The sequence below is a fragment of the Nannospalax galili genome, unplaced genomic scaffold (assembly GCF_000622305.1).
Source record: "Nannospalax galili isolate Female #2095 unplaced genomic scaffold, S.galili_v1.0 scaffold1945, whole genome shotgun sequence".
Lineage (NCBI taxonomy): Eukaryota > Metazoa > Chordata > Mammalia > Rodentia > Spalacidae > Nannospalax > Nannospalax galili.
The window spans coordinates 413,429-441,224 of NW_008352138.1; the positions used below are offsets into that span (position 1 = coordinate 413,429).

The 27,796-nt window shown below is 50.7% G+C and overlaps 1 protein-coding gene across 2 annotated transcripts in view; it reads right to left on the reverse strand.

Annotated features, from left to right (window-relative positions):
* Nucleotides 1-223: 223 nt before the first annotated feature.
* The window catches only part of Tpst2 (tyrosylprotein sulfotransferase 2), a 41,910-nt gene continuing 14,337 nt past the window's right edge, over nt 224-27,796 (reverse strand). Inside the window, exons 2-7 of one of the 2 annotated variants that reach the window (XM_008849025.3) lie at nt 17,069-17,137; nt 12,729-13,640; nt 10,199-10,397; nt 5,643-5,693; nt 2,959-3,007; nt 224-691 (exon numbers count right to left, since the gene is read on the reverse strand). In XM_008849025.3, coding sequence (XP_008847247.1) covers nt 2,966-3,007; nt 5,643-5,693; nt 10,199-10,397; nt 12,729-13,567 — 1,131 coding nt within the window. In that variant the 5' untranslated portion in view covers nt 13,568-13,640; nt 17,069-17,137 and the 3' untranslated portion in view covers nt 224-691; nt 2,959-2,965. The remainder of the gene's footprint in view (nt 692-2,958; nt 3,008-5,642; nt 5,694-10,198; nt 10,398-12,728; nt 13,641-17,068; nt 17,138-27,796) is intronic. The other variant, XM_029554047.1, reaches the window with a different exon arrangement.

Genomic DNA, 27,796 nt, shown 5'->3' on the forward strand with positions numbered 1-27,796 from the left:
TTTCTTGCCTAGTTTCCTCATACCACTGTAGCACCTTCCTCTGAGGCATAATTGTGATCCCCACAGCTCCTCTGACAGCCTAAGCGGCCCTGGTGAAACACCCACCCCCCAAAGTTCAGAGGTGCCTGTAACAGCATGGGTGCCCTCTCTAGCTTCTGTTGGTTGCCCCTCCAGGAGACAGAATTTTATATAGAGAAAAATAAAGAACCCTGTTCACGCAGTGTGAAGTAAGGCACAGACGGACAGCCTCTGTCTACTTTATTCAAATAAGTTCTTTTCTCTGTGAAACTGAGTAGGACTGAAGAATCAAAGATAGCCCATATATTAAACTCTTAAATAGATCCTCTGAGTTCAAATTCCAGGTCGAGGATAGGCACAGGTTACGGGGTGCCCCAGGAATGAGCTGCTGAGGCAGCCTTCCCCCTAGGGATGATGGCAAATTCATTTCTTAAAAAAAAGTTCTTGAGGGGAAAAATAGAAAATTCCTAAGTTTCCAAAACTGGACTGCTTCCATACTGTGTGCTGTCCACCTGGAGCTCGTGAAGGCGGAGGGTTAAGTCCGTTTTCACCAAAATGAGCAAATGTGCTCCTCACCAGCTTCAGCAACAGAGAGCAAGCAATATGCTTGGATTAGAGCCCGATTTCCACAGACAGATGCTTCTCTTCTCAGTGGCTGAGCCCCGGCAGAGATCTGAAACAGGGAGACAACATTGCACTGGGCACAGATTCTGAAGCACAGCTTTTATATTTACTTTTTTTTTTTTTTTTGGGTCTTTTTTTAAGACAGGGTCTCCCTGTAGCCCCAGCTGTCCTGGAACTTGCTATGTAGACCAGACTGGCCTTGAACTCACAGTGATCCGCCTGCCTCTGCCTCCTTTATGTGTATTATTCCTGCATCTATATCAGTGCAGTGCAGCACCCATGGAGGACAGAGGAGGGCATCAGATCCCCTGGAACTGGAGCTATGGATGGTTGTTAGCTGCCATGTGGGTGCTGGGATTCAAACCTGGGTCCTCTGCAAGAGCAGTCAGTGCTCTTAACCACTGAGCCATCTCTCTAGTCTGGGTTTCATTTACTTTTATGTGTATGAGTGTTTCGCCTGCATGTATGTAAGTATACATGTATACAATGCCTGTGGAGGCCAGAAGACGGCATCAGCTCCCCTAGAACTGGAGTTAAGGATAGCCGTTACCATATGGGTGCTGGAAACTGAACCTAGGTCCTCTGCAAGAGCAGCCCATGCTCTTAACTGCTGAGCCATCTCTCCAGCCCCCTATTTATTTTATTGATTGATTGATTGACTGAGTAAATCATTTATTTAGAGACAGGGTCTCCCTAGTAGCCCCTGGGGGTCTGGATCTCAGCTATGTAGACCAGGCTGGCCTTGATCTCACAGAGATTCACATGCTTCTGTCTCTCAAAGTGCTGGGATTAAAGGGTTAAAAGGTGTGTGCTACCACATACAGCCCTATTTTTTTAATGACTTATTTAAAATTATTTCTATATGTTTGTGTGTGTGTGTGTGTGTGTGTGTGTGTGTGTGTGTGTGTGTGTAAAGGTGGCCAAAGAGGCTAGAGAGGGCATCAGATCCCCATGCAGCTGGACTCAAGCAGTTATGAGGCACCTGACATGGGTGCTCGGAACTGAATTCAGGTTCTCTGGAAGAACAGCAAATGCTCTTAGCCACAGAGCATCTCTCCAGCCCCAGCATTCCTATTTATACATGTGATGCTGAACGTACAGTTCTATTCATCCTCACAAGCATCCAGGTTTTACATATACATTCCAGATGGCTAGGGAGAATTTAAATTGAAAACTAGTCCTTGTCTTATCTTACCTACATCTCAACCTGTATCCATCTGGCCTCAAAGAGCCACTTGTTTTATTTACAAAGATCACATAAGGCCAGGCCTGGTGGGACAGGCCTATCATCCCAGCAACTTGGGAGCTAAGGCACAAGGACTACATACTGAAGGCCTTCCTGGGCTACAGAGCGAGTTCAGCACTAGCCTAGGCAACTAAATGAGATCTTATTTTAAACAGAAAGTAAAAAGAGGGATAGGGATATAACTCAGTGGTAGAGTACCTGTCATGTGCTAGGTCTGAGGGTCAATGCATAAAGCCCTGGCTTCAAACTCCATGTACAATCAATCAGTCTAATAAGGGATAAATATGAAGGAATTTCAGAGGAAAGGAAAGGACTGGCACCTGTTCCAGGCCAATTACGCCCCAGGATTAGTTAAAGCATCCGTATGTGGCATTTCTTTAAACAGTTAAGAAATAAGCTGGCTTTGGAAATGAGCTGGTCCAAGGTTCCACTAATGAAGCTGCAGCAAGTGAGTGAGGGGCAGGAGGGAAGTGAGGAGGGGAAGGGGGCTGCTTTCAGTTCAAGGTTCTTTTCTCTAGAATTAAACAGAACTCCAGAGTCTCATCACAGCTTCAGAGAAGAACTCAAGAGACACAGAAATTGAGTGCCCCACCTCACAATTCCTTTCCCCATCCCTTAGGCCTCTCTGGCTTTAGTTCTCTCTGTAGGGTGGTAGGACTGTGTTCCCTGCCTCCTAGGAACCTGAGGGTGAAGTAAGGCATGCAGAAGAGCACCTGGCCCAATGCCCTGGGGAATATTCTTGGACCAGTACCACTGTGACTATTATTAGAACATCCATTGCGTTGGGCCAGGGCTGAGGCTGTTTATAGAAGCAGGAGTGACAGGCCCTATTCGGTATAGAAATGGTTCACAATCCCTAAGGCCTTCCTGCCCGTCCCCGAGGTTGGAAAAGCCTCCTCCTGCTTGGTCCACCATCATCCCTACCCCTTCCCAAACCCCAGAGCTCAGACCAAGCCTCATTCTATAAATAGGTCCCTAACCAGTCACCACGGAAATCTCAAATGGGGCTGGGGTTGGAAGCACAGGCACTTCAGCCAGGGGGACCCCTGCAAGGTAGGAGGAAGGCTTACCTGGAAATCATGCACTTCCCAGGTGGGGAGAGGTGCTGTTCTGGTTCACCTGGAGGAGAACAGAGGACACGATCAGGCCAGGTGGCAGATGCAAGGATTCTCCTCCCTCCAGAGGAGGTCCAGCCAGCCTGCTAGGTAGCTCATGTGGAACTCAACCACAGAGCCCCATTCTAATGGAGCCAGCTGGGGGCCATCTGTTACACACACGTGCATGCACACATATACACACCTGTACAGAGGACCACATCAGATCTGGGCCACCAAGGGGTCACCTTGCTAAGCAGAGGACTCTGCAAGATGCCACTGATGCTGTAGATGCGACATGTGTCTGCTCTCTGTCCCTGCTCCTAGTACACAGTCCCGGGGATCTCCTATGACGAGGCATCTTTTATATGATGACAGGATGATTAGTTGCAAGGGGCCCTGGAGAAAATGCAGTGCAGGACTAGGGGGTAGGATCACTCCTTCACATCCCTGAGCTCCCAGAAGGCAGAGGAACTGGAGATCGAGTCCCTCTGCAGTGACCGACAAACCAATAATTATGTCTGTTATGATCATGACGTGATGGGCTGCAGAGCTAGCTGGCCAGGACATGCTGGCAGGTGCCCTGGGGCAGGCTTGGAAGCTTATGCCCTTACCTCTCCCAGTGTCTCTTCCTGAGCTGTATCCTGTTTGATATCATACACACTCTCCCTGGGTCCTATGAGTTGTTCTAGCAAGCTATGAGCCAGCAGGAAGGCATGATGGCTTCATGGAGAGCCTGGGCACCCCACTGCGGCTAGCACTGAAGGGTGATCTTGTGAGGCTGGGCTTTTTCACCCTCAGGGCTGATGCTAACTCTGGGACTTAGTGCCAGAATTGACCTGAACTGTATATCCTCCCAGTGTGGACCTGGATAATGGGAGAACTGGTTGGTAATAGAAAATACCCAAAGCTAGGAGGTGGAGGATGAAAACCAGGAGTGGAGGAAAGGCACCCAGGTAGAGGGACAAGCAGCACTTGGCGACACTTGGTGTGGTGCTGGAGGGACATGACACAGAATGGTTTTGCTCTGTTAACATTTTTCTATGTTTGGGTTCTGTGACTGTGCTCTGGATGGTTACCATGTCCTGTGGCAGGCATGGGCTGCCACTAATCCAAGGGCCTCCCTGAGCATTCATAGCCTCAAGACATCCAAAGTACAGTGAAAACAGTGGGAAGGGAGGCAGGTAGCAGGGGCTGTTCGCCATCTGCACTAAGCAGGACAGGGTTGACTACCCACAGGACATAGGCCAACCACAGTGGCTCCTGACGGCCAGCATGAGCCAGGCCCTGATCAGCTCAAGTCTTAGACACCCCAGTGCTGCATGGGATGGAAACGGGTACAGTCCCTTCCTGAACCTTCACCCCGTGGTTCACAGTCTGTTTCCGCTGGGACTTTGCTCCCAAGTGCTGGGGTGATGACTCAGCACTGCAGTCTCAAAAGCTGTATTCTAGGGGAACACACCTCTCCTCCCCACGGAGGACATCTTTCAAGATACTGAAAAAGCAAGAACCCATGGAAGGAGTCCATGAGCCAGTTTTGGCACACACCACAGCAAACACAATGCAGTCATCCAAACAAAGTCACAGCCTCACCCAGCAGATGGAGAAATCTCAGGAGCAGGACACACCAGTAAGTACAAACAGCACAAAAATGCATAAAAGCTGGAAAAAAGGACAGCAAAAAGTACCAGTGCTACACTTAAGTGCCAATGATTTCACCATTAAAATGGGGGTGGCCACGGGGTGGTCCTTGATTTATTTTTCCAAAGTGAAACACAGCTGGCAAGATGACTTCCTTGTAAAGTGTTCACCATGTGAGTGAGAACCTGGGTTTGGATTCCTGAATTCACATAAAATAACCGGGGTGGGGCCACAACTGTAACCTCACTGCTAGGGAGGTAGAGACTAGAGGACTCTGGAGCTTGCTGGCCAGCCTGGCACAGCCAAATCAGGGAGCCCCAAATTCAGTGAGAGACCCTGCCTCAAAAAGGAAGGTGGGGAAGAGGGAAAAAAGGTGGAGAGACTGAGGAAGACACCTGCTATCAATGCCTGGCGTCCATGTATATGTGAACACATTTATATACACACATACCAGCATGTACACAAAAACACATATACAAAATGACTCATTTAGCACCACCCCATCATTTGAAAGACAGCACTTTAGCTCCAAAGGGAATCATAATGGTGGTAGGGTGACCAGGTGGAAGGCCTGGGTGGCCTTGACATTCTGTGCACTACCACCTAGGGACATCCCTTGAATGGTGGGCCCAGCCGTGGGAAGCAAGTGCAGGAGTGTAGCCCTACAGTCACTCAGCCATGCACACCCCATGTTTCCTCGTACACAGAAGAGAATGGTACCTGGTGTTGTGCTTAGCAAATGCGATCTTAAACAAGGCTGAGTTTAAGGCTAGAGACAGAAGAGTCCCCATGAAGTCCCCAGTCACCTTCTAGCCAAAGAACAAGGAACAGGAAAGCTCAGGAAAAGGGCTGCTGAGATGGGTCTGGGCAGGATGAATCACTTACAGACCCTCTGGCTTAGCCGGACCCAGGTTTATGTTGGGAACTTATCAGTCAGCAGGGAGAAGTGGAATGGCCATGGGCGAACAGTGAGCTAGGGCACAGCCAGTAAAAAGAAAGCAGAATTCCCCTGGACTAACCTGAAAATATCCTTTCAGATTGGCTGGTGTTTTATAGTCTCCTTTTAAGACCTAGGAAAGAAAAAGGAAGTGTCACCATGGGAAAGATGGACAAAGACTAAAATCCAGTCACCACTGACACATCTATCCATCCATCTGTCTAGTAATCCACCCTTCCCTCTCCATCCCTCCTTCCAGCAATCCATTCTCTATTGTTCCAGTTCTTCACCCACCTACCTAGCACCCCTTCAATTACATCCTTCTCGCCCACATTTCTCATTTCATTTACTTATCCTACTAATTCACCCATCTACTCTTCATCTCTCCTATCCATATGCCTATCCACCTTTCATCTATCCATCATCCATCACCCATCCATCATCACCAATCAATCATCTATTCATCCATCCATCATCTACCATCCACCTATGCATCCATCTATCACATCCATTCATCATCCATCCACTCATCCATTCATCCATCCTCCACCCACTTATCTACCCATCCATCTATCCACACATCCATCCATCCATCCACCCTCCCACCCACCTATCCACCCATCTATCTATGTATCCACGCTTCCATCCATCCACCCATCCTACCTCCCACCCACCTATCCACCCATCTATCTATGCATCCACACTTCCATCCATCCATCTACCCTCCCACCCACCCACCCACCCATCTATCCACCCATCTATCTATGCATCCACGCTTCCATCCATCCACCCACCCTCCCACCTATCCACCCATTTATCTATGCATCCACGCTTCCATCCATCCATCCACCCTCCCACCCACCTATCCACCCATCTATCTATGCATCCACACTTCCATCCATCCACCCACTTCCATCCGTCTACCCATCTTCCCTCCCCAACATTTACTGTGCACCTCTTATTCCAAGCACTTGGAATGGCATTAACCAGAGTTCTTATCCTCTTGGAACATACATTCTAGACAGAGCACACAAGATGGCAAAATACAGAATACACAAATCATCACATGCATATGACGTGCCAGGAAGGAAGTGAAGCAAAGGGGTGTGGTTAGGAGAGACCAGGGGTTTCTGTGACCAGGTGACCTTTGAGGTAAGACCGGAACAAAAAGGAAAACCAGTCAGGCTAAGCTGGAAAGGAAAGGCATTCGGGCAGAAGGTGAGAACAAGGCCCTACTGGTATGGCAGACAACTTGGGCCTTCCCACTGTGTCCTGGAGTGGACAGTACCCTGCTGGTGTCTGCTGCTGCTTCCCACCGGGATGAGAATGGGAGGGAGCCGTGGAGCTTTCCCACAGCCACGGGGAATGCAGAGGGAGACAGGGAAAACCAAAGCTAACTTCTTTTATCTGACCTGCTGTGTGAAAGTCTTGAACCAAGGAACATGGATCCTATGTAAAAATGACTAGTATTTCACATGCTTTTTTGGTCCTAAGTCTTCAAAGCCTGCATGTATTTCCACTTGCAGCCTCAATGTGGCCTATCTCATCTCAGGCTAGCGGCCACAGTGACAGACCATGAAATCTCATGAGCCCCAGGATGGGGAGGCAGTGCCTGCAGCACCCAGGAGCACCCACCTGCCCCTGGTTCCCATGTGGCTTTTCCTCAGGAGCTTCTCTTCCAGCAGAGGGGGGCCATCGTGGAGACCGAGCTGGGGTGGGTGCAGGGCCCCTGTCAAGACTTGAAACCCAGGAGGAACACTTTCATGCTCTCTAGGAGAGTCCCGAACTCAGAGAGATCCACCTGCCTCTGCCTCCTGAATGCTGAGATTAAAGGTATGTACCACCACACCTGACCCATATTCCATCTCAAACAAACAGAAGAGCTGTTCTAACCATAGGCATCTGCTAGAATGATCTGTGATGTAAAATACAGTTTGACCTTCCTCTAGGAGCTGTGTTCCCTTGGTGCCTGCCTCACATTTGAGAGGCCTTGGGGTCACACTCAGTATGGGGGAAAGACGACAATCCACACATGGACGTGGTAGCTCATACCTGTACTGCCAGCACTTAGGAAGCTGAGGCAGGAGGATCACCCACAAGTTCTAGATCAGCCTGGGCTACAGAGTAAGACCCTGTCTCAAAAAAGAAAAGAAAATGAAGAAAGAAAAAAGAAAAAGGAAAGCAGGGCTCAGAGTGTCAAAGTGTGTTCCCCATGCAAGCCTGCCGGCCTGAGTTTGATCCCCAGAACCCCACATAAGAAGCCAATGTGGTGGTGCACGTCTGTAATCACAGCACTACGGTGAGAAGGGGGTGGAGGCCGTTCAAGCACCCCGAAGCTCACCAGCCTAGAGTACACAGCGCAGCAGCAGAAACAAGAGAGACCCTGTCTCAACAAGATGGAGGGTGAGAACTGGCTCCAGAGAGCTGTCCTGACTGCCATTGGTAAGCGAGGCCACACCTGCACCGGTGCTCGTGCTCTCTCATACACACACTAAAGTGAAAAGAAAAAGAAAGAACCCCCAGCTGTCCTGGCCCACTGCTGCCGCCCCTTTGGGTGCCTGGGGCCAGACTTCACAGCCACCAAACGGCTCTGCTTTTTCATCCAGCCTATTACAGTTAGGGCGAAATGGTACCACATTTTAAAAAACTTGTTTTACATGTTTTTGCAGTGGTAGGAATGAAACCCAGGGCCTTATGCATGCTGGACTCCCACCAGACCCCTAGCCTCAAATCTGTTGAATTGGCACTTGCTAATAGTCTAAGTTGATGCCCTACAGCTCAGTCATTACACAGGTGACTGTCATGACCAAGCAGAGCATCTGTACGGAAAAGAATATTAGAGAAGTAGGGTTTGAAGAATAACGTCTTTCCAAATAGCAATTAATAATATTTGCAATGAAAATGAATAGACATATACCACGCCAGTGCTGGTCCACACTGCTGGTGGAATCTCCACCTCTATAAGCCTTTGCAACATTAAATGAGGGAGGTAAACCACAGGAGCCCCACAGAGGGACCTGCACCTCAATCCTGATGATGGCAAGTTCTCTCTGTTAAGATGAGAGAACAGGGCTGGGAACACAGCTTGGAGGAAGAGCACTTGCCTAGCATGCGGAGGCCTGGGGTTCCAGCCCCAGCACCATACGCAATGAAAATTGAAGAGGCAGCAAAGGCTTTGTACCTGGGAGTCCTGACACATGCCTGCAGTTGTAGTTATGCAGGAGGCTGAGGAAGGAGGATGACATGAGCCCAGGAGCTAGGTGCTAGCTTGGATAGAACAGCAAGATCATGCCACAAAAAAACACTTTAAGGGTGGATGTCATAGAACACACCTGTAATCTCAGCAACTAAGGAGACTGAGGCAGCGGGATCACAAGTTTGAGGGCAGCCTATACTACACAGGTAGACCCTATTTGCATAAATAAATAATTTTTTTAAACTAAGAACTTGCTGGTGCTAAGTGGCTCAGTCAAGACTCCCCTTGAGTTTAGAGAGCTGAGGGAGACAGGGCTTTGTAACTCAATACAGGAAGCCTGGGACCACTGCGAGGCACCAGGCTGGGCCTCTGGATCTGAGTGACTTCTGGCTGGGAGTGGGTATCCTCAGCTCAGTCCCCACTGTCACGCACACCCTCTCTTCTCCAGATGGAGAATAATCTGAGAATGTGTCCTGAAGGGCATCCGCTGCCACGAAGGCATCCGAGTGCTGATACGTGCACAAGCACTACAGCCCACATGCCTGACACACTTCACATCTATAGGACCAGACGCCAGTGGGTGCACTGTGCTTGGCCTCAGAACTCATCAGCTTTGCTTTTGTCTCATGGGAACTTTAAGGAGTCTGTCACTCACCCAAGGTCACATCGCATATGCCTAGATTGTGACTACCTGTGAGGATATTCAAACACAGCACCCAAAGTGCTGAAAGTTGTGACAGCAACCAGTAAAACTGCCTGTGAGCCTGTTCACTGTTCTCACAGAATACCTTGTCAAGTCACTGCTCCTGACCATTCTCTAGGAAGACATAAACAGCAGCTTCAACAACTCCAAGTTCATGTCTGAGACGTCAATGCTATAGTCATAGGGTCATAAAGGGATCCAGTTTCTTTACGTACTTCTGCTCTTAAAAAGACTTGAAGCCTTAATTCCAGCACTCATGAAGCAGAGGCAGGAGGATCTCTGTGAATTTGGGACCAGTCTGGTCTACATAGCAAGTTCTAGGCCAGCTTGGGCTTCAGAGAGACCCTGTCTCAACAACAACAACAACAAAAAGAAAGACAGAAAGACTCGAGGGGCTATACGGACAGACAGACAGGGAAACAGGAAGGAAAAGTAAAGAAGAGACCATAAGACATGAATAGCCAGGGAAACAGGAAAGAAAACGTAAGTAAGATGGCATGAGACACAAATAGGTCTGCTGTTGGATGCTATACATTCAACAGGTAGGCTACCTACTGGCCTTGAGCTTCCTTGCAGTCCAAGCCAAAATGGCAATACATGCAGCTAGACCATTCACTATGTCCATCAGGGAGAAACAAACCAGCTGAGCAGGAATCCCAAGACTGAATGCTTTCCCAGAAAACTGGAGCCTCCACTCCCACAAGCCTGTGAGCACACCACTCCATGTGCATGCACTCACCCTGTGTGTGTTGTTGATGACAATGGGGTCAGGATTTCCATAGTTGGGTGGGTTTGCATATGGGTCATAGCCAAGCCGAGCCAGCATGGGGGCAATTTGAGCCATGTCCCTCACCACGTCCCCAGGGATGTGGCCAGTCCACTTGGAGAGTGCTTCCAAATTCACAGGTTTGATGACCTGGTCAGTGGACCGCTCAATCCTGGGGAGAGAGGAAAGTCCTGTCAGGTCAGGGGAGGCTCCTGCTCAGTGGCCATGGGGCAGCAAGAAACGCAGGGCGGACCTCGGCCCTGACCAGTCTGCCCCTTTAGCTGAGAGTGTGGGCAGGCACTGTGCCTCAGAGCTCTGCACACACCAGGGAGAACAACAGTCAGAAGAAACACTTAGTGCACATTGCTGGTGCAGAAAGTTGGCTTCCTTTGCTTCCGACTTCTTTGTGTGTGTGTGTAAGTGCTGTATGCATATGTGCATGTGGCGTATGCGTATGTGCATTTGTGTGGTGTAGGCAATGTATGTGGTATATTAATGAGTGCAAGTATGTGTGTGGTATGTATGTGGTATATGCATGTGTACAGTGTATGCATGTGTGGTCTATGCATGTATGTACACATGGAGCACATGTGGAGGCCAGAAGCTGATGTCGGCTGATGTCTGATATTCTCAATCGCTTTCCCACCTTAGTTTTTGAGGCAGTCTCTCAGTGAACACCACTGTTTTGGCCATGTTTGCTGGCCAGTGAGCCTCCTGGATCTGCGTGTCTGGCCTCTGGTACTAGGGTTACAGGCACCAACCACATCTGGCATTTGGAGCTGGAGATCTAAACTCTGCCCTCATGCTTGCATAGCAAATACTTCGCTCTTGAACCATCTTCTTTTTGATTATTTAAATTTTATTTTGGATTATTTTATTTCATATGTATGAGTGTTTTGCCTGCATGTATGTATGTAAGTGCACCATGTGCAATGCCTGTGGATGTCAGAAGAGGGCATCAGAGTCCCTGGAACTGGAGTTACTGACAGTTGTTTCCTGCCATGTGGGTGCTGGGAACTGAACCTGGGGTCTTCTCTGACCCTGGGTCTTCTGCAAGAGCAGCCAGGGCTCTTAACCACTGAGCCATCTCTCCAGCTCCACTTTTATTATTATTAGTATTACTATTTTTACTATTATTAAAGTTATTTGTTTATTGTTATTTTGTGTGCCAGATATGGGAAGGCACATTCCATGGTACACGTGGAAGTCAGAGGACAACTATGTGGAGCTGGCTTTCTCCTTCTACCTTTACATGGGTCTGGGATCCAGCTCAGGCTGCCAGCATCTTTACTCACTGAGCCATCTTGCCAGACCAGCCCCTGATTTCTTTTCCTTTTTTTTTTCTTTTTTGTAGCCCTGGCTAGCCTGAAACTCACTATGTGGACCAGACTGGCCTCCAACTCACAGAGATCTGCCTGCTTCTGCCTCTGATTAAAGGCATGAGCCACCACACCCGGCTCCCTGATTTCTTAAAAATAACTATGCATCTGACAGGATTAATGCACTGAGGGCAATTAACAAAGACACTCACAACTGGTCAACGTGCAAAGAACAAGAAACCACAGAGCTCTCAGCCCTAAATGGGGACACCTGTATCATACCCTCTCCTCCCAAGGCTCAAAGTCCTGGCAAATGAGGGGGTAGGAAGATTTGAGTCAGAGGAGGTAGGTGAATACAAGGAAACCCTGTTGTCTGGACACCATGGGGTAGTTGCACATATGAATGCACAGCACTTGTGACAGCATGCACAAGACCTGTGCAAGATAAAACCAGACAAAAACCCACAATGGAAGGGGGAGGTGGTCAAGAAGCCCCAGCCTGCCCTAGCTGAGGCACTACTGGCAACCGATAGCTGCTGGGAGAGTGTGAGACAGTTTTCATTAAGGCTGTGATGCCTGGTAGGCTGACCAGACTCCAGGGGAGAGACACACACCTTAAGGGCATTTGAGGAACACAGATTACAGTCCACAGGCCTTTAAAGAAACGAAAGAGTACATGCAGTTGCGAGGAGGGGCAGTAGGCCAGTGGCGGAGATTGGGGAGAGGGTTCTGAATATGATCAAAATACACTGCATGAAACTCTCAAAGAATCAATAAAAATATATTTTTTAAACATTTTGTATCTATAACTAACCTGAATAGTTTGCCCTTGGGAAAAAAAAAAATCAACGCTAATGTGAAAGTTAAAGGTCCCTATGACCGTCAGCTTCCTTTAGGTACCTGGTCTTTCCAGTTTGGAGCATACAATTTGATGCTTTCTCTGGGCTTTTCAATAGGAACAGTGAGTCACTGGATCAGGCAGGCACAGGGTATGTGGGGGATGGGCGGTGGGGCGATGCGGGGATCTGATGCAAGGCTCTGTGTCAGTCTCTCAGTTCCCAAACTATTCATTACATAGATGAATGCTGAGGCTCAGAGAGGCACAGACACTTGTCTACAGCAGCACAGCTCAGGAAAGGCAGACTTGATCTGCCACCTGGGAGGAACTGTGGGGCCCCACTCACTTGGACAGAGAGACGCCCCCGGGCTTGCCGATGAGGTCCTCGTGGTGCAGGACTGCATCGCTCCAGGGGATGCCCAGGAAGTCCAAGATGCGCTTGAGCGAGTGCCGCGGGTGCAGCACTAGCTGCTCGTAGTACACGGGCAGGCACTTGTCCCTGCCGACCTCCATGCACTGGGCGTACATCACCTCAATGGCCTTGTTCCACTTGGTGAGGCAGTCGCGGTAGCTGCTGAGGTCGAAGCCCGCGATGGTGACCTTGCGCGTGATCATAGAGTGTACAGAGGCCCGGCCATCGCGCACCATCAGCAGAAACTTGGAGTTGGGGAACAGGCGGGACAGGTAGACGGAGGACTTGAGCGTGAAGGGGTCCTTGTTGCACAGCACATGCGCCGGCTCCCCATGCTTGGCAATCACCTCCAGGATAAAGGCCTGCATGGCAGCGTCTAGCACCTCGTCCGTCACGCCTGCCTCGTCCAGTCGCAGCTTCTCACGGCCGGACTTGGACCAGGCCTGCCGCATAGCCAGCACTCGAGGGATGATGCGCGTCTCCTCCCCGCAGCGCACCTCGGGGTGTGCATCCAACATGGCGCGCATGAGCGTGGTGCCGCTGCGGGGTACGCCGCCCACAAAGATGAGTGGCATGGCCTTTCCATAGCGGTACTCCACGTGGTCGGCGCCCAGCATTACCAGCTCCTCCTGCTCCGGCCGCATCCTCCGTGGGCTACGCCGGCCACCCAGCACTGCACGGCACTCCAGGACCTGCTGTCCGAGCTGTGCAGCCAGCACCAGGGCCAAGGCACAGCCTGCCGCCAGCAGCGCCCTGCGCACTGACAGGCGCATGCCCAGCCAGGGGCGCAGGCCCAGCCTGGGGGCCCGCCTCAGCGACGGGTCAGCTGGCCCACCCAGTGCGCATCTGCAGAGAGAGGGACAGTGTCAGCCAGGTTTGCCACCTGCTCACTCTTAGGATGCAAACAGGATGCTGGGCGGTAGGCACAGGATTTCAGATGCACATAGTGGGTGCTTTACCCCACCGGGAATACCATGGTGGCCTGAAGCCTCAGGTAGACAGTCAGGTCCAATCTTGCACCACTGTGGCTGTGGCGTCCTGGCCAGTTAGAGTCCATTATTTCTGCCTCCACTGGCTCATCTGTTAAGAACAGCCATGGGGTTTACTGTTAAAGTATGGGAAACACCAGCACCTATTAGCACAGGCCTATTAGGACAGCTTCTCTGGAGGCTGAGGCAGGAGGATTGCAAGTTCAAGGCCTGCCTGGGCAACTTGGTATCAAAAAACGTATCAAATTGAAAAGCAGGGCTGACAATGTAGCTCAGTTGGTAGCATGCCTACCTAGCCTACAGGAAGACTTGGATTTGATCCCTAGCACTGAATAAACCAGGCATGTTGGCGAAGGCAGGAGGATCAGGAGCCTCGGCCTCACAGTGAGTATGAGGCCAGCCAGGATTTACAAGACCCTGACTCGAAGTACAATTAAAACATGGGCAATAGCCCACGAGCCTGTGTGCCCCCTATGGCATATCTCAAGGGGATGGGGTCTCTCAGACATGTTAACAGTGCACCCCTGCTCCCTGCAGAGGCCTGGCCTCTTACTGCTCCATCAGTAATAACAGAATGAGTGACTGCATGACCAGAGTCTAGAGTAGGGGATGAAACTGAGGCAGAGACACCCATACTGCCCAGCAGAGAAGAAGTCAAGCAAGGATCCAATCAAACCCAGGCTGGCCTACCCTGTGCCTGCCCCAAATGCTGCCCCGACTAGGCAGAAGATGGTTTCTTCCAGTCCCTGTCCCTTCCCCACCTACACTCAGGACACATCCATCCAGCACTGACAGTAGGGGCCTGGCATCATGCTCAGGGCTAGAAGAGAACAGTGACCTGCACAGCTCCGGTGGTGGTGGGAAAGTGGGGGACTCAAGGGGAACAGAGATGGAGTGATAATGATCTAGATGCTGCTAGAGGGACTCCTGAGGGGAAAGGGTAGCATTCTGAGAACTATCAGAGGAGGATCGAGCCAAGAGCATGGGAAGGACACTCCAGGCAGAGGGAACAGAGTCTTGGGGACTCTAAGGGAAGGCCACTGGGGCTGGAGGGAAGAGAATGAAGTGGGGCAACACAAAGCACAGGACCAACACCACAGGCAGCCCCAGAGCACCTGCAGGGGTGGATGGAGGCTTGGGACCAGAAGACGAGGGGGCTGCTTGGAACATGAGCAACAACACATCTCTCTCCCAGGCCTTGCAAACACAGAGGGCTGGAATTCAGGACAGAGGCTTACTTTGAAAAGCAGGGCCAGCCACCCATGTCTTCAGGCCACTATCCCCTGTCCAGTTCACTGCCAATACCCCAGGCTTCTTGCCATAGGCCAGCACAGGCATAGATGCTCTGCCCATCTCAAGTCATGCCATCCTTTCTCTGCCTCACCCCCACTGTGTCTGAGCCTTAGTTTCCCTACCTGCCTCTCCCACCTCTTTCTGGAATTAAGAGTTGTGTGGACCTAGATTTAAATTCTAATTCTACCATCACCTGGCTATGTGAGCTTGAGCAAGAGACTTAACTTCTCTAGGTCTGATCTGTAGAATAGGCTCTGTAAAACTTAAAACACCTTCTGTGGGAAGTGTACCGTAGCAACAGCTGCACTCTGGATCCATTCCTGGGAGGTGGCAGATCCCTAAGCAGGGCAGGGCAGGGCAGAGCAGGGCAGAGCCTTCATGCTGAGAGCTGAACAATGGGGAACTGGCAGGTATTCCCAGTAGAGGGGCCAGTCACTTCAGAGGCAAAGAAGAAAGAGCCCAATCTTGATGGGGCTGCAAGTGCCTTACCAAGCATGGGGGCGGGGCAGTGAGGGGAGGGTAGGAGCCAGAGGGAGTGATGTCATTTTTCAGACATGAGGCTTGATAAAAATCACCAAAGGACTGAAGAACCAAAGGTTAAGTATGGGCCAGTACACCCACAAGGGCACAGTAAGTGGAAAATGGACATTGGCTGAGGAAGTGCAGTCTCAGGCCTTAAGTCCAACTTGCTGAGGTGGCTCCTGCTGGCCACAGGCTCTGCAGAAGTCAAGTCACCATCCTGTGTCCACAGTCCACGTAGGGACAGTCCACTGAGCTCAGGTCTGTAGGGTCTAGATATGCTTGATTAGGCAGATGCACCTCATCCCGGGGTTAGCATTCTCTCAAGCATCAGATCCCAGGTGGGGCCTCTTCCTGGAAAACAGCAGCTCGGTGAGCACCTGAGCAGCTTGGTGCTTGAATTCTGGGTCTGTGATGGGGAAAGCTAATTCCAAGGTGATTTTACAGGGCAGGGCATGCTGGCCAGGGCAGGATGCCAGATACCTGTTCTAAGGAGACCTTGGCTTCAAGTGTTCATGAAGGTCTCTTGGTAGACCCAAGGCTAACTCTGCCTCTTACTATGATTGCTAGGCAAAGACCCCTGGGGAGCTGTCAATCACACCTTAGCTGAAATTACAATCATTACCCTTTGATATAAAAAAGTGGAGGAGGGAACTGAAAGGCATTTGCAGAAAGGGTCAGTGTAGAGTGTGTGTGTATGTTTGAGTGCATGTGTATATCTGTGAGTGTGTCTGTATCTGCAAGTGTGTCTATAGCTGTGTGTGTGTGTCTGCCTGGGGTCAGTCACTGGCACAGCAAACCTGAAGTGACAGGCTAAGGGACAGGGCACAGAACAGGGAATGGGTTATCATCTGGCCAGTTTTGCTCACAGTGGTCACAGACACAGCGTCACAAGCCCGCTTGTGCTGTTTTCACAGTTCTAGAATGCCTGCTCTTCCAGCACTTTTTTTCAGACTTTATTTGTGCCAAGATAGAGCAACATGCCCGAGCTTGCATAACCGGGGCCACAGGCCCTGACCATGCTGCTCTCATGAAAACTCCTCACAGGCAGGTGTGACCTGGAGGACAGTCTATGGAGCCACTGCTGCACAGTGAAGAGAAAGGAGCCTCACAGCCCAGGTTCAAATCCCACTCTGCTACTTGTTGGTTGGAAACAGACTTTTCTCTCCAGTACAAGGGGCAGGTGAGCATGAACAGTAACCTTTCCCAAAGACCCAAACATGGGGCAAGGTCCCTGCATGATCACTTGGCAAGTCTGCAGCCCTGCAGGCTGGCTTAGCACCTGTCACTCTCCTGCTTCAGCCTCCTGAGTGCTAGGATTACAGGTGGGCACCACCACACCCAGCTCTGCTCCTGCTTTTTAACCAGACAGCTGAGCATAGCAAGCTCGGCTGCCAATGCTGGAGGTGGAGACTCAGAGGAACCTATGCCAAGGCTGTGTCAAGGGTGGCCAGGGCCTCTGGGTGGACTCACCCCTGTGTATGCTCATCTCCAGGTTCCAATCCTCGCACCTGCTCACCAGAGCCTCCTGCTCTCACAACCCTGTGGAGCAGACGGGATACTCTGTCAGGGAAGGCAGGAGGCCGAAGGGCTTTCAGGCTCCCTTTAAGAGAGGGACTCTGCAGATTTCTGCTGCTACAGTGGACCCAAGTCGCCTGTTCCTCCAGGGAGTGAACTAGTTCACTTCACAGGCAGACAGGGCTAAGCCAAGAGGTACTGCCTTAGGGAGCCCTGAGTCTGCCAGATAGGCCTCTTCCTCCTCTTGGAACCATGGATTTCAGGAAAATAAATACAACAGTAAGCCAGAACCACCAGTGCACCCCCATTACCATATTTACTGTGTGCTCGAAACACTTGTGTTAGCGAGATTCACCAAGGTCAAAAGAAAAAGTCACTGCTGGCACAGGCCTGTGACACCAGTGGGAGTGAAAGAAACTAGTCCTGGAAGAGCAGGGGGTATAGCTCAGTTGGTAGAGTGCCTGCCTAGCATATACAAAGCCCTGGGTTCAATCCCCAGCATTGGTAAACCTAGTGTGTGGCCCACATCTCTAATCCCGGCACTTGAGAGACGGAGGCAGGGGATCAGGAGTTCATCCTCTGCTACATGCCAGCCTGGACATGAGCCCTTATCTCAAAGGAAACAAACAAACATAAAAAGAACTCACACTGGTGCCAAGTGCATGGAAGGAAATTGCCAGGTCTGAGGTACAGACATCCCACGGTTGATGAGAGGAAGGGGCCATTTTGGCTCAAACCCATCTGTACTTTCCAAACCAGCATTTCTCCATGCTCAGCAGATCAAAAGTTTCCCAAATAAAAGGAACCTGAACAGAGGTTGCTGGCAGTACGGAACTGGCTAAGTGGTCCAACACGTAAAAGGTGGCCTTGGATGGGAGCCAGGGTCCCTGTGTACAAGCCCAGCATGGCTCTGCAGTCCTATCTCCAGGGAGCTGGCTCTCAACAACCCAATGTGAGCAGTGATGCCACCTCCCTCACCCACTTCTCCCACCAACAGCAGGGGACCAGAGTCAGCTTGGGGAGAGACCCTGGGTACCAGAGACTTTTGACCAACTTGAGGGGAGCCACCTAAGAAAGCCAGCAGCTAGAAGATAGACACAGCCTGAGACTGTGTCCACTGTCAGGCTCAGAGGGCACATAGGGCGCCATGCGGGGAGGAGGGCTGGCAGGGAGGAGAAGCCAGCAAATACTGTTGTCTACTGAGCACTTACTCTGTCAGGCACTGAGCTAAAGATTTTTGATTTTTTTTTTCTTTTTTTTTTTTTTTTTCACTACCAATTTTGCCACTCTCAATACTGTTGGGAGTTGAAATGCTCCAACTTTCTCAAGAAAATTTTTTGTTCTCATACAAATTTTTGTTTACATCCAGGCTAGCCTTGAACTCACAATCCTTCCACCTCAACCTGACATGCTGGGATTATAGGCATGCACCACCATACCCACCTGGGCTTCAGAATTACCCATGTTTCCTCCTAACAGCACCCCTCCCCTGATTCCATCTGACTTGCCTTTATGAACCAACTATCTAAGGGGCTCTGAGCAGTGAAGAGAACCATCCAAGGTCACAACTGGAAACCAGGAGGAACGCCCATCTGCTCTTCAGGGTGGAGCTTCTAACGCCAGGATCCTATTCTTGACTCAACTGTGGTTCTTAGCTAGAGTGATGGAGGCAGGGCCCCATGCCATCCCTGCCTCCCCCAGGCAAGCACCCTGTGAGGCACAAGTTGGGAGTGGGGCGCCTGATCTCCTCTGGCTTTCTCCACCCCAAGGGTGGATGTCCTGGGTTGATCTGGGCCAGTTCTGTGAGGAATAGAACTTCTAAAACAAAGCGGGTCACAGGAGTGTATAGCTCCTGATGAGCCTGGCATGCAGTCAGCACTCAACAGATGTCAGCATTTAAATGAGCACCACTGCATGACACCATGTGGGTGAAGACCAGGAACCAAGGCAGGTGCAGCACTGAAATGCAGGGTCAGCAGCAGCTTCTTGTCCCTGAACCCTCTTCCTGAGCTTCTGTGACCCAGTTTTACTGTCACCATCAGAGTTCACAAGTCACTTCACTGAAGGACCCCTGAAGGTCTGGCTCTGTGGGCCTGATACCTACATCTCAGAACAAAGTTGCTGACAGCATCACACACGATTGCAGATGGTTGCATTCAGTTGGCCAGGCCCTGTGGCTCAGTGTGCTGACTCCCAGGTCTAGACCGTGGAAGGCAGTGATGACAGAGCATGGCACAATGGGACCTGGGCAAATGTGCAAGGCATGACTTCAGGAACCCAGGTCAGTTGGGAGGGTTCTGATGGCCAGCTTTGGTGAGAAAGAGGAAAATGGGTAATTCTAGAACACGATATTTGATACTTTATAATAAACACATGCACACACATAGAACACCCCATCCTTTCTGCAGCCCAGTAGGTTTCTGGAGGGACTCGCATGTACTTGGAAGGCTGGTTTGTTGGTTTTTCTTGTTTGTTGTTTTGAGACAGGGACTTGTAAGGTGGCCTGGAGCTCCTGATCCTCCTGCCTCAGCCTCCTCAGCACACAGGTCCTGGGCCTGTAAGTTTTAGACACATTTTGGCTCTAACACTTGCCCCCACATTTTACAGGGGAAACTGAGGCTCTAGTGGCCCCCAGGCATGTCTAATGTAATATGCTCTGAAAGCCTCCCCAAGCCTACACCCTGCCGAGTGCACAGTTGGGGTAATGTCTGCCCATGGCAGGTAGTGGCTCAGGCAGTGTACCTGACTCAGCTCCTGGCTTTGCCCTAGACTCTGGCCTGGGGATTCTCTGGGCATCCTGGATAGGGAGACCCCAAGGCCTCTGCTGTGGGCAGTGCAAACAGGAAAGGGCCAAGGCAACCTCATAGGAGCCCATCTTCCTGTGACCACACTGCCGCCCACTACAGGATCCTTTCTCTACTCCTCTGCAGGAAGTTGGGGGTGGGGGCTGAGCACTGGCCTGTGGAAGTCCTGCACACCTGGCCAAAAGCCAGCTCTGCTAATGACAAGCAATACAAGGTAGGGGATGGGACAAGAGCAAAATAAAGGAGCCTGTATAAAACACTTAGAACTCGGCTTCCTATAGCGTGCTTAGAACTCGGCTTCCTATAGAGTGCTCAGAACATGGCTTCCTATACAGAGCCCTCAGAACACGGTTTCCTCATGAAGTCTTTTGTTACTTGTGTGCAGAGGCTGAGCTCATCCTCCTGTACTGCTGCAGCCTTTAGAGCACATGCTCATGGATCCTGCTGTTTTTTTACGAGATAAGGTCTCATTCTCCAGCCCAGTCTAGACTCAAACTGGCAGCAAGCCTCCTGCCTCAGCTCCTGAGTGTTGGGATTTCAGGTGTGCCCCACCATGCCCAGCTTCTTATGTGTCCTATTCTTTCCCTGTAAAGTGAGCTTAAACTTCCATGTGAATCCCAACAGCACCAAACAGCAAGTGGTTTCCAGGGCCTGCCCCCAAATACAGCAGCACCATGGTCAGCAACAGAGCACAAATTCAGAGGTGGTTCCAGAGTCCCACTGTCCACTAGTAGCCATGATCACAGTGCATTATATCCTTCCTGTATCTGCCTTGGGGCTGCTATGTGCAAGTCAACTGCGGCCACTTATACAAAAGTATAGCTGTTATGCACAGTGCATAATGCTTGATGATAAATGACTGGTACTCACTCATACAATTATTACAGAATGTATTTTGTTATTTTGGGATGAGGGGGTTGCTGAGACAGGGTCTCACTCTGTTGCCCAGGCTGGCTTGGAACTCACAGTGATCCTCCTTCCTCAGTCTCCCAACTACAGGATTACAGGAATGCACCACTGACCCAAGCTCCTTTTATCATTAAAGTGCACCCCTCTACCCACTAAAAATCAAGGCAACTGTGAACTGTACAGTGCTGGTCAGCATCAGTTCCTACATCTTACAATCCCCTTGAGTCTATCGAGAGGTGTTAAGTGCTGGTGCGCTGACACATCTTTAATCCCAGTACAAGGGAGGCAGAGGCAGGCAGATTTCTGAGATCAAGGCCAACCTAGTCTACATAGTGATTTCCAGGCCGGCTGGGGCTACAGAGAGACCCTGTTTCAAAATCCCCCAAAACGTCTAGTGTCTTACCTATACAACGCAGGGCAGCATAAGGCTCCTCTGTGCTAACGGCCTGCTTGTCAGAATGTATCCTGTTAGCTGTACAAGTCTATATTCTGACTAGGAAGACACAGTGGGTCTGCATTTCAACAAGTGCTGTCTCCTTCCACACTCTCTATAAGATGCCACTTAGGGCATTAAACCCAGTGTTCACTGCATGTTTCCTGTGGGCTAGCTATAGCGGAACGTGATAGCATGTCTTATGAGAGCAAGACCTTGTGCCTTATGAGACCTTGGGCAGATGGAGGATATGATCCTATCTCAGCCATAACCAGCTCATACCAGCTGTGAGACTCTGACCCAGTAACTTCCCTCCATGCCTAGACTGGATAGTATGTTGGAGGATGGCAGCTGCCTGGTCGAGCTGCAGCAAGGGTGGCAGAGAGTACAGGCTATGCCAACAGTACCAGTGTGCCCACTACACACATACAGGCATGGTCCTGCCCATAGGTGGTGTCCAGGCCACAGAGGGACAGAGGGCAAAACGTATGTGCACGTGGCCAGGGGTGGAGACACACACACATGCAGAACAGCCTAGGACGAGAGCTGCTCAGAATACCAAGCAACACCCACTGAATGGACAGACACCACAGCAAAGCAACAGCTAGCAGCATGCTTGCCTTCTGACAACCCTGGGGACAGCAGCCTCTGTGAACCGATAAAAAGATCAGGTGGGGCCTGCTGCTCACAGGGCAGGACCTGACCTTCCATGCCTCCCCCTCAACACCCTGGAATTCAGCAGACTCCTGTCACAAGAATGCTCTTAAATGGAATCAAATAAACACAGAGCGTTAAAGGAGGCACACAGGAGATCATGTGGCAGTCAAGTGGTAAGACCCAAGTACAGTAGAGTCCCTCCCGGGAGGAGCATACTAGGTGGGCAGGTCTGCCACCAAGGATGGGACAGAAAAACACATGGTTTTTCTTGGTGACCCATGGGTGTCCCCTGGTACTTCGATTTGTCACCTCCACTGACAGATGGAAGGGATGTTAAATTATAGTTGCAGAGGTAGAATTCTTTTCCCATCTAAATTCCTGGGTCCCACATGCAGTCTGGGCTCCTGACTGAGAACCCCTGTGGGAGCCAGGTATAATCCCCGCATGTGGGAGGCTGAGGCAGGAGGATCTCCTGGACTCTGTCATCCCACTTCACACAGCAGTAAGTCAAGACCTAGATGAAAAGTCTCTGCTCATAGGAGGGTGGAAGAGTGGCCTCAGGGGGGTATCCATGAGCAGCACAGCCTTTGGGAACCTCCCACATCATGCACATTCGTTCCTCTAACCCAGCTCTCTCCATTTGCCCATTACCCAGTTACCAGGTGAATGCCAGCCTCCTGCACTAAAAATATTTATCTTTATTACTTGGTCACCCAAACCCTTGCCCTTCGGCTGAGGGCCGCTCCATATCAAATGCTGGTTTTGGCAAAGTCCCAGTTGAGGGCATGGCTCTGTTTCTATCACTACTCGGGAGCAAGGGAGCCGAGGTCCCCAGTCCAGAGAGCAGAGGCTTCTGGGAGCCTGAGCCCCCTGGGAGCTACTCCCTTCCAGGTTCATTCTGCCTTAACTGAGACTTCCACTTCGCAGAAAGCATTTACTGAACACCAACTGTACATGCCTATGCATCACCCCCCACACACATACACACACACCGAGCTCAGTTTGTAGTAAGAGGAGGACAAGAGGCGAGGCAGGACAAGTGGCTGGGCTTCTCTCTGCTGTTCTCTGGTTGTACAGCTCAACCTCTCTGTGCCATCCTCAGCTGTAAAATGGGGCTATCTCTCTGGGACCAGGAATGTTCTTAGTGTGCTGTCACTCATGTAACCAATGGTGACCACCTGGGGAACACTCAACTGGCATAGAGCTGAAATCACAAGACAACCTCTTTCCAGCTGACCCTCCCCCAGCCTCTGTGAAGTTGAGCCAGGGTCACACAACAGACAGGAGCAGGACAGGGTTATAGTGAGGCCCAACTCAGCCTTAGCTGGGAGACTACACAGTCTCCAGCTTTGCTTCATGTCAGACCTGCCTCCAGGGCCTATGGGCTCAGGGGAGGCGGACACAAGGAGGAGGAGCAACACTTCCAGCACATGTACCTTATGGGAAAGGTCATGAAACAGCTAAGAAATTAAGCATGTCACTCAGGAGAGGGTGGGAGAGCTCATTCATTTTCACATGTATGTGATCCCAGAATGAGTAACAAAGCTTCAAGATGTTCTGGGCCCAGAGCAAAGTACAAGTGAGGTTGTATAGGACTTTCCACGCCATCACTTCATGGCTGACAACTGGGCCCTATGGCTTTTCTCATGATGGGTCATGTTAGCGCAGGAAAATTCCCGCGTTCACCTGGTTGTCATAGTTTACAAAGTAGACTTCCCCAGGCATGGTCAGGACATTTGTTGCCTTTTGCTCTATACCTAGGCCAGGTTAATTGGGCTATAGTCATTGCAGCTTACAAAAACAGATATCACAGGCAGAAATTTATAGATGTCTGCCATGTCTAATCTATACTTTTGTCAGAATAACTGGATCAGGTGTGTTATTAGACCACTTTGTGAACTCTGTTTTCTTAGTTTCTCATCTTTATCAGTAGTGAGACATGGTTAGCTAGAAGGCATCACAGAGCTTCAAGACATCAGAGTAACAAAACCTCTCAGGGTAGTGAAAACATCACAGAGCAATACAATATCAACAGGTAGTAAAACATCACAGGGTTGCATTTCTAACTACTGGGTAGGGCATAGTGGTGCATGCCTCCAATCCTTGTACTCAGGAGACAGAGGCAGGTAGATCTCTGTGAGATCAAGGCCAGCCTGGTCTACATATCAAGTTTCAGACCAGCTGAGGCTACAGGAAAACCCTGTTTCAAAAAAAAAAAAAAAAAAAAAAAAAGATGTCTTTCTAGTAAGAGGAAACTTCAAGTGGCCTAAGCTTACCAGGACATTACAGAATACGGTTACATTAACATAGCTTCTCCTCATCACTTCACTGAGATGTGGAAGCCACAGCTCGGTGTCTCAGTTACAAGTCTGTGACCTTGGGGACAGTCGGGCTGGAAACCATGGGCAGAGACCATCCCACATCCAGCAGTGGGCAGCAGTGGGTACAAACCCTGCCACACCGCTCACGCACAAGGTCTCCTCTTTCCCTGGGACTCATTTTCCCCCTCAACCTCTGAGGGGAGACTGAACTGTGTGTCCCACTTCTGAGCTGCAGCAAGTTCCACAGCTAGACCCTTCTGGGACTGGGTGCCTAGACTAGTATCATACCTAATGTTAATTTTTTGCAGTGCTAGGAATAAACCCAGGGCCCTACACAATGATCAAGTGTTCACCACTGAGTCCCACCCCAATCCTTGTTCTACATGTGAAAACCATAGAGGAATCCACCAGACACGGGTCTAATATAACAACTCTGCCATGCAGGGGCTCCTCTTGAGAGGAGCTGCTCCTAGCAGGATGCCCACCCTTTCTCTGCCCAAGGAGCTGTGTGCAGGCCATTTTGATCTTTCCTTAGCCTGTGCCCGGTTGGCTTGCTTCCCAGAAGGTCACGTGGCATTCCTAGAATCAGGAGCTGACGCATGGGGAAGGCTCAGCAAGGGCTGTGACCCAGTGTGGCTCTGGCAAGGCCTAGCCCTGAGGTGGGGCAGTTTACTGCAGCAGCCTCAGTTTCCTTTTTTGTACACTGAAGCTAAGCTGCCTGCCTCGAGATTTGCTCTAATAACTAAACCACAGCAGAACCTGGCAGCTATTAACTTCCCATCATCTTCAATTAGGGGCTAATTAACCAGATAAGCACCCAGACCTCCGGATCCGAAGCCCACTAGCATCCTACTGCACATTCACCAAGCAACACGTTCTCTACAGAGAATCACTAAGCGCACCAGCCCTTCCGGTCCACCCTCCTTGCCCTCCCACTTTCCTAACTCCACAGCCAACCAGAGAGCAATGCGAAAGAAAAGAAGGGGTGGGGCTGGAGATGTAGCTCAAGAGTGGAGGGCCCTCCCAGCAAGTGAGAAACCCTAGATCCCACCCCCAACACCACGGAAACCAGGTGTGGTGGTGCAGCTCTTGGGAGATGGGAGTGGGAGGATCAGTTCAAGGTCATCCTTGGCTACACAGTGAGCTGGAGATCAGCCCAGGCTATGTGAGACCCTGTATCCAAAATAAATAAATAAATGAATAAATAACTGAATTGATGATTTCTAAATTTGTTGTGTAACCTTAAGACCCTGAGCTCTAAAACATAGCAGTGGCTAAGGAGAAAGTCCAGGTGTGTCCAGAGAGCTCAGGGCTGAACAGCCAGCTGACCACATAGCCAGGCTCAATCTGATCACGCCTAGGCCTGGCTTCCCTTGCAGACCCCTGCATCACGCTTGCAGGCTCAGCACAGCCAGGCCAGAGTGTGGCTTCAGACTCTACTGCAGGTCCCGCTGGGCCACATGACCGTGGATGTGACCTATCATTCTGTGGGCTGCAGACCCCCTCCGCAAGCTAAAGAATCACTTAAGCAGCACAGTCAAATTGCTCCTAACCCGAAAATCCAAATTTCAAACATTCTGTCTTTTTTATTTTATTTTTTAATTTTTATTTATTTTATTTTATTTTTAAGCCAGGCTGGCCTTGAACTTGAGGGCCTCCTGCCTCAGTTCCCAAGTGGTGGGATAACAGGTATGCTCTACCACACAAAGCAAAATCTGAACGCCTGAGTCAAGTGCCAACATGACATTTACAATGTTAGATTTGGGGTTAAAGCTGTTCAACCGGTAAAGTCTACAAACACTTCAAAATCTGAAAACAAATGAAAACTTGAATATGAAGGACTGCTGGTCCCAAGCATTTTGCATGAAGGGTGCTCAACCCATCCATGGAATCCTGCTATCCGGGAGGGCTCTTTGCAGGGCTTGCAATGGCAACTCAACCACAAGAAGGCAAACTGAGACCTTCCTGGGGGCATTCAAACTCCTCTGTCTTTGACACAACAGCCCATCAGCAGCCACAAAGGACCACACCTCTGTGCAGACGACAGGCAAGCTTGTGGGGCACCAGCAGGGGGCAGGGTCACCCAGGAGCCTGCTGGTCCCATTCTGAGGGTTGGGATCTGCAAGGCAACAAGCCTTTGCACTAGAAGGCCTGCCGACTCTAGACAGGGCCCAGAGGCCACAGAGGCCACAGCTGGCTTGCTCCCTGCTACTGCAGGTGCCCCCAGCACCTAGCCCTCCTACCACACCCCAGCTCTGTTGGCACCAACCTTGGACTGCCCAGTGCTGCCATCGCCAAGCTGGTAGCTCCCCCCACTTGACAGATGCACAGACTGTGGCTAAAGGTGGCGTCTGGACAAGCCACTAGTTGTTGGTTACTTCCAAGGTCCCTTCCAAAGCCTTCCACAGCCCTGTTTTGTGGATCTGGCCCCAGCAGGCTCCTGGGGCCACCTGCTTAGAGCAGCTCCAGCTGTCAGGGCTTCTTAGAACAAGAAGGCAGCCAGGACCCAGCAAAGTAGGAGTGTTCCTAAGGGAGGAGAGGGCCTTGTGGTTTAGGCATCCGGGTGCTGCCAGCCAGGCTGCCCTGTGCCTGCTCCTGTCTAGTCATGCGGGACTGAGGACCTGTTAGGCACAAAGCAAGCTTGCTCAGCACACCCCACAGCTGACACTATGGTGTGTGGGAGAGGGAAAGGACCAATGAGACCCAGCTCTGCTCTCTGCAGTGTGGTATAGCCTCAGTTTCTTCCCCTGGAGGTTGAGCTCACAGCACTCAGGATCAGTCAATACTGGCTCTTCTGGGCCGGCATGACAGTCCTCACTGGAGTGCAGCAGTGCTGGGGCGGTCACCACTGCCCTCAGCTCGACGGATGAGGAAACTGAGGGCCTCAGAAGTGCACTGCCTGATAAAGCAGAGGAACGGCAGGGGCACAGCTAGACAGTTGGGGTGTCAGACCTGATAACTGGTGGCAGTCCTTTTCATGAGCCGACCCCAAGCCTTGCAAGCAGTTCATCTCTCCCCACCCAACCCCCCTCCAACACAGAGCCAGAGTCTTCTGCTGTTGGCACCGGATCCATCTCAGGACCCCTTGCTGGCTTCTGATTCCGCAACGGCTGGTTTTCCAGGAGAAACCAGCATAACCTGATAGGATCAGGCCAAAAAGAAAAGAAAGGGGCAAAGCTAGGGGGATGATAGAGGGGAGGAAGAAGGGGGAAAGGTGGGGAGAGAAGGGGAGGGGAGGAGAGGGAGGGAGGGAAAAAGCAAACTGTGGAAGATGCTCAATGGGTAGCATTTGCTAAATAGGCGTGAGGACTTGATTTTAGATGCCCAGCACCCACATACAAATCCAGGCATGATGGTGTGTGTCTGTGACCCCAGCTCTAGGGAGGTGGAGCAAGAGAATTCCCAAAGATCACTGACCACTCTAGCCAAGTCCAGGTCCAGTAAGAGATCCTGTCTCAAGACGTAAAGTGGAGTGACTGAGAAAGACACCTGAGGTCAACCTTTGGCCTCCACATGCACATGTACAGGTGAACACACACACACACACACACACACACAC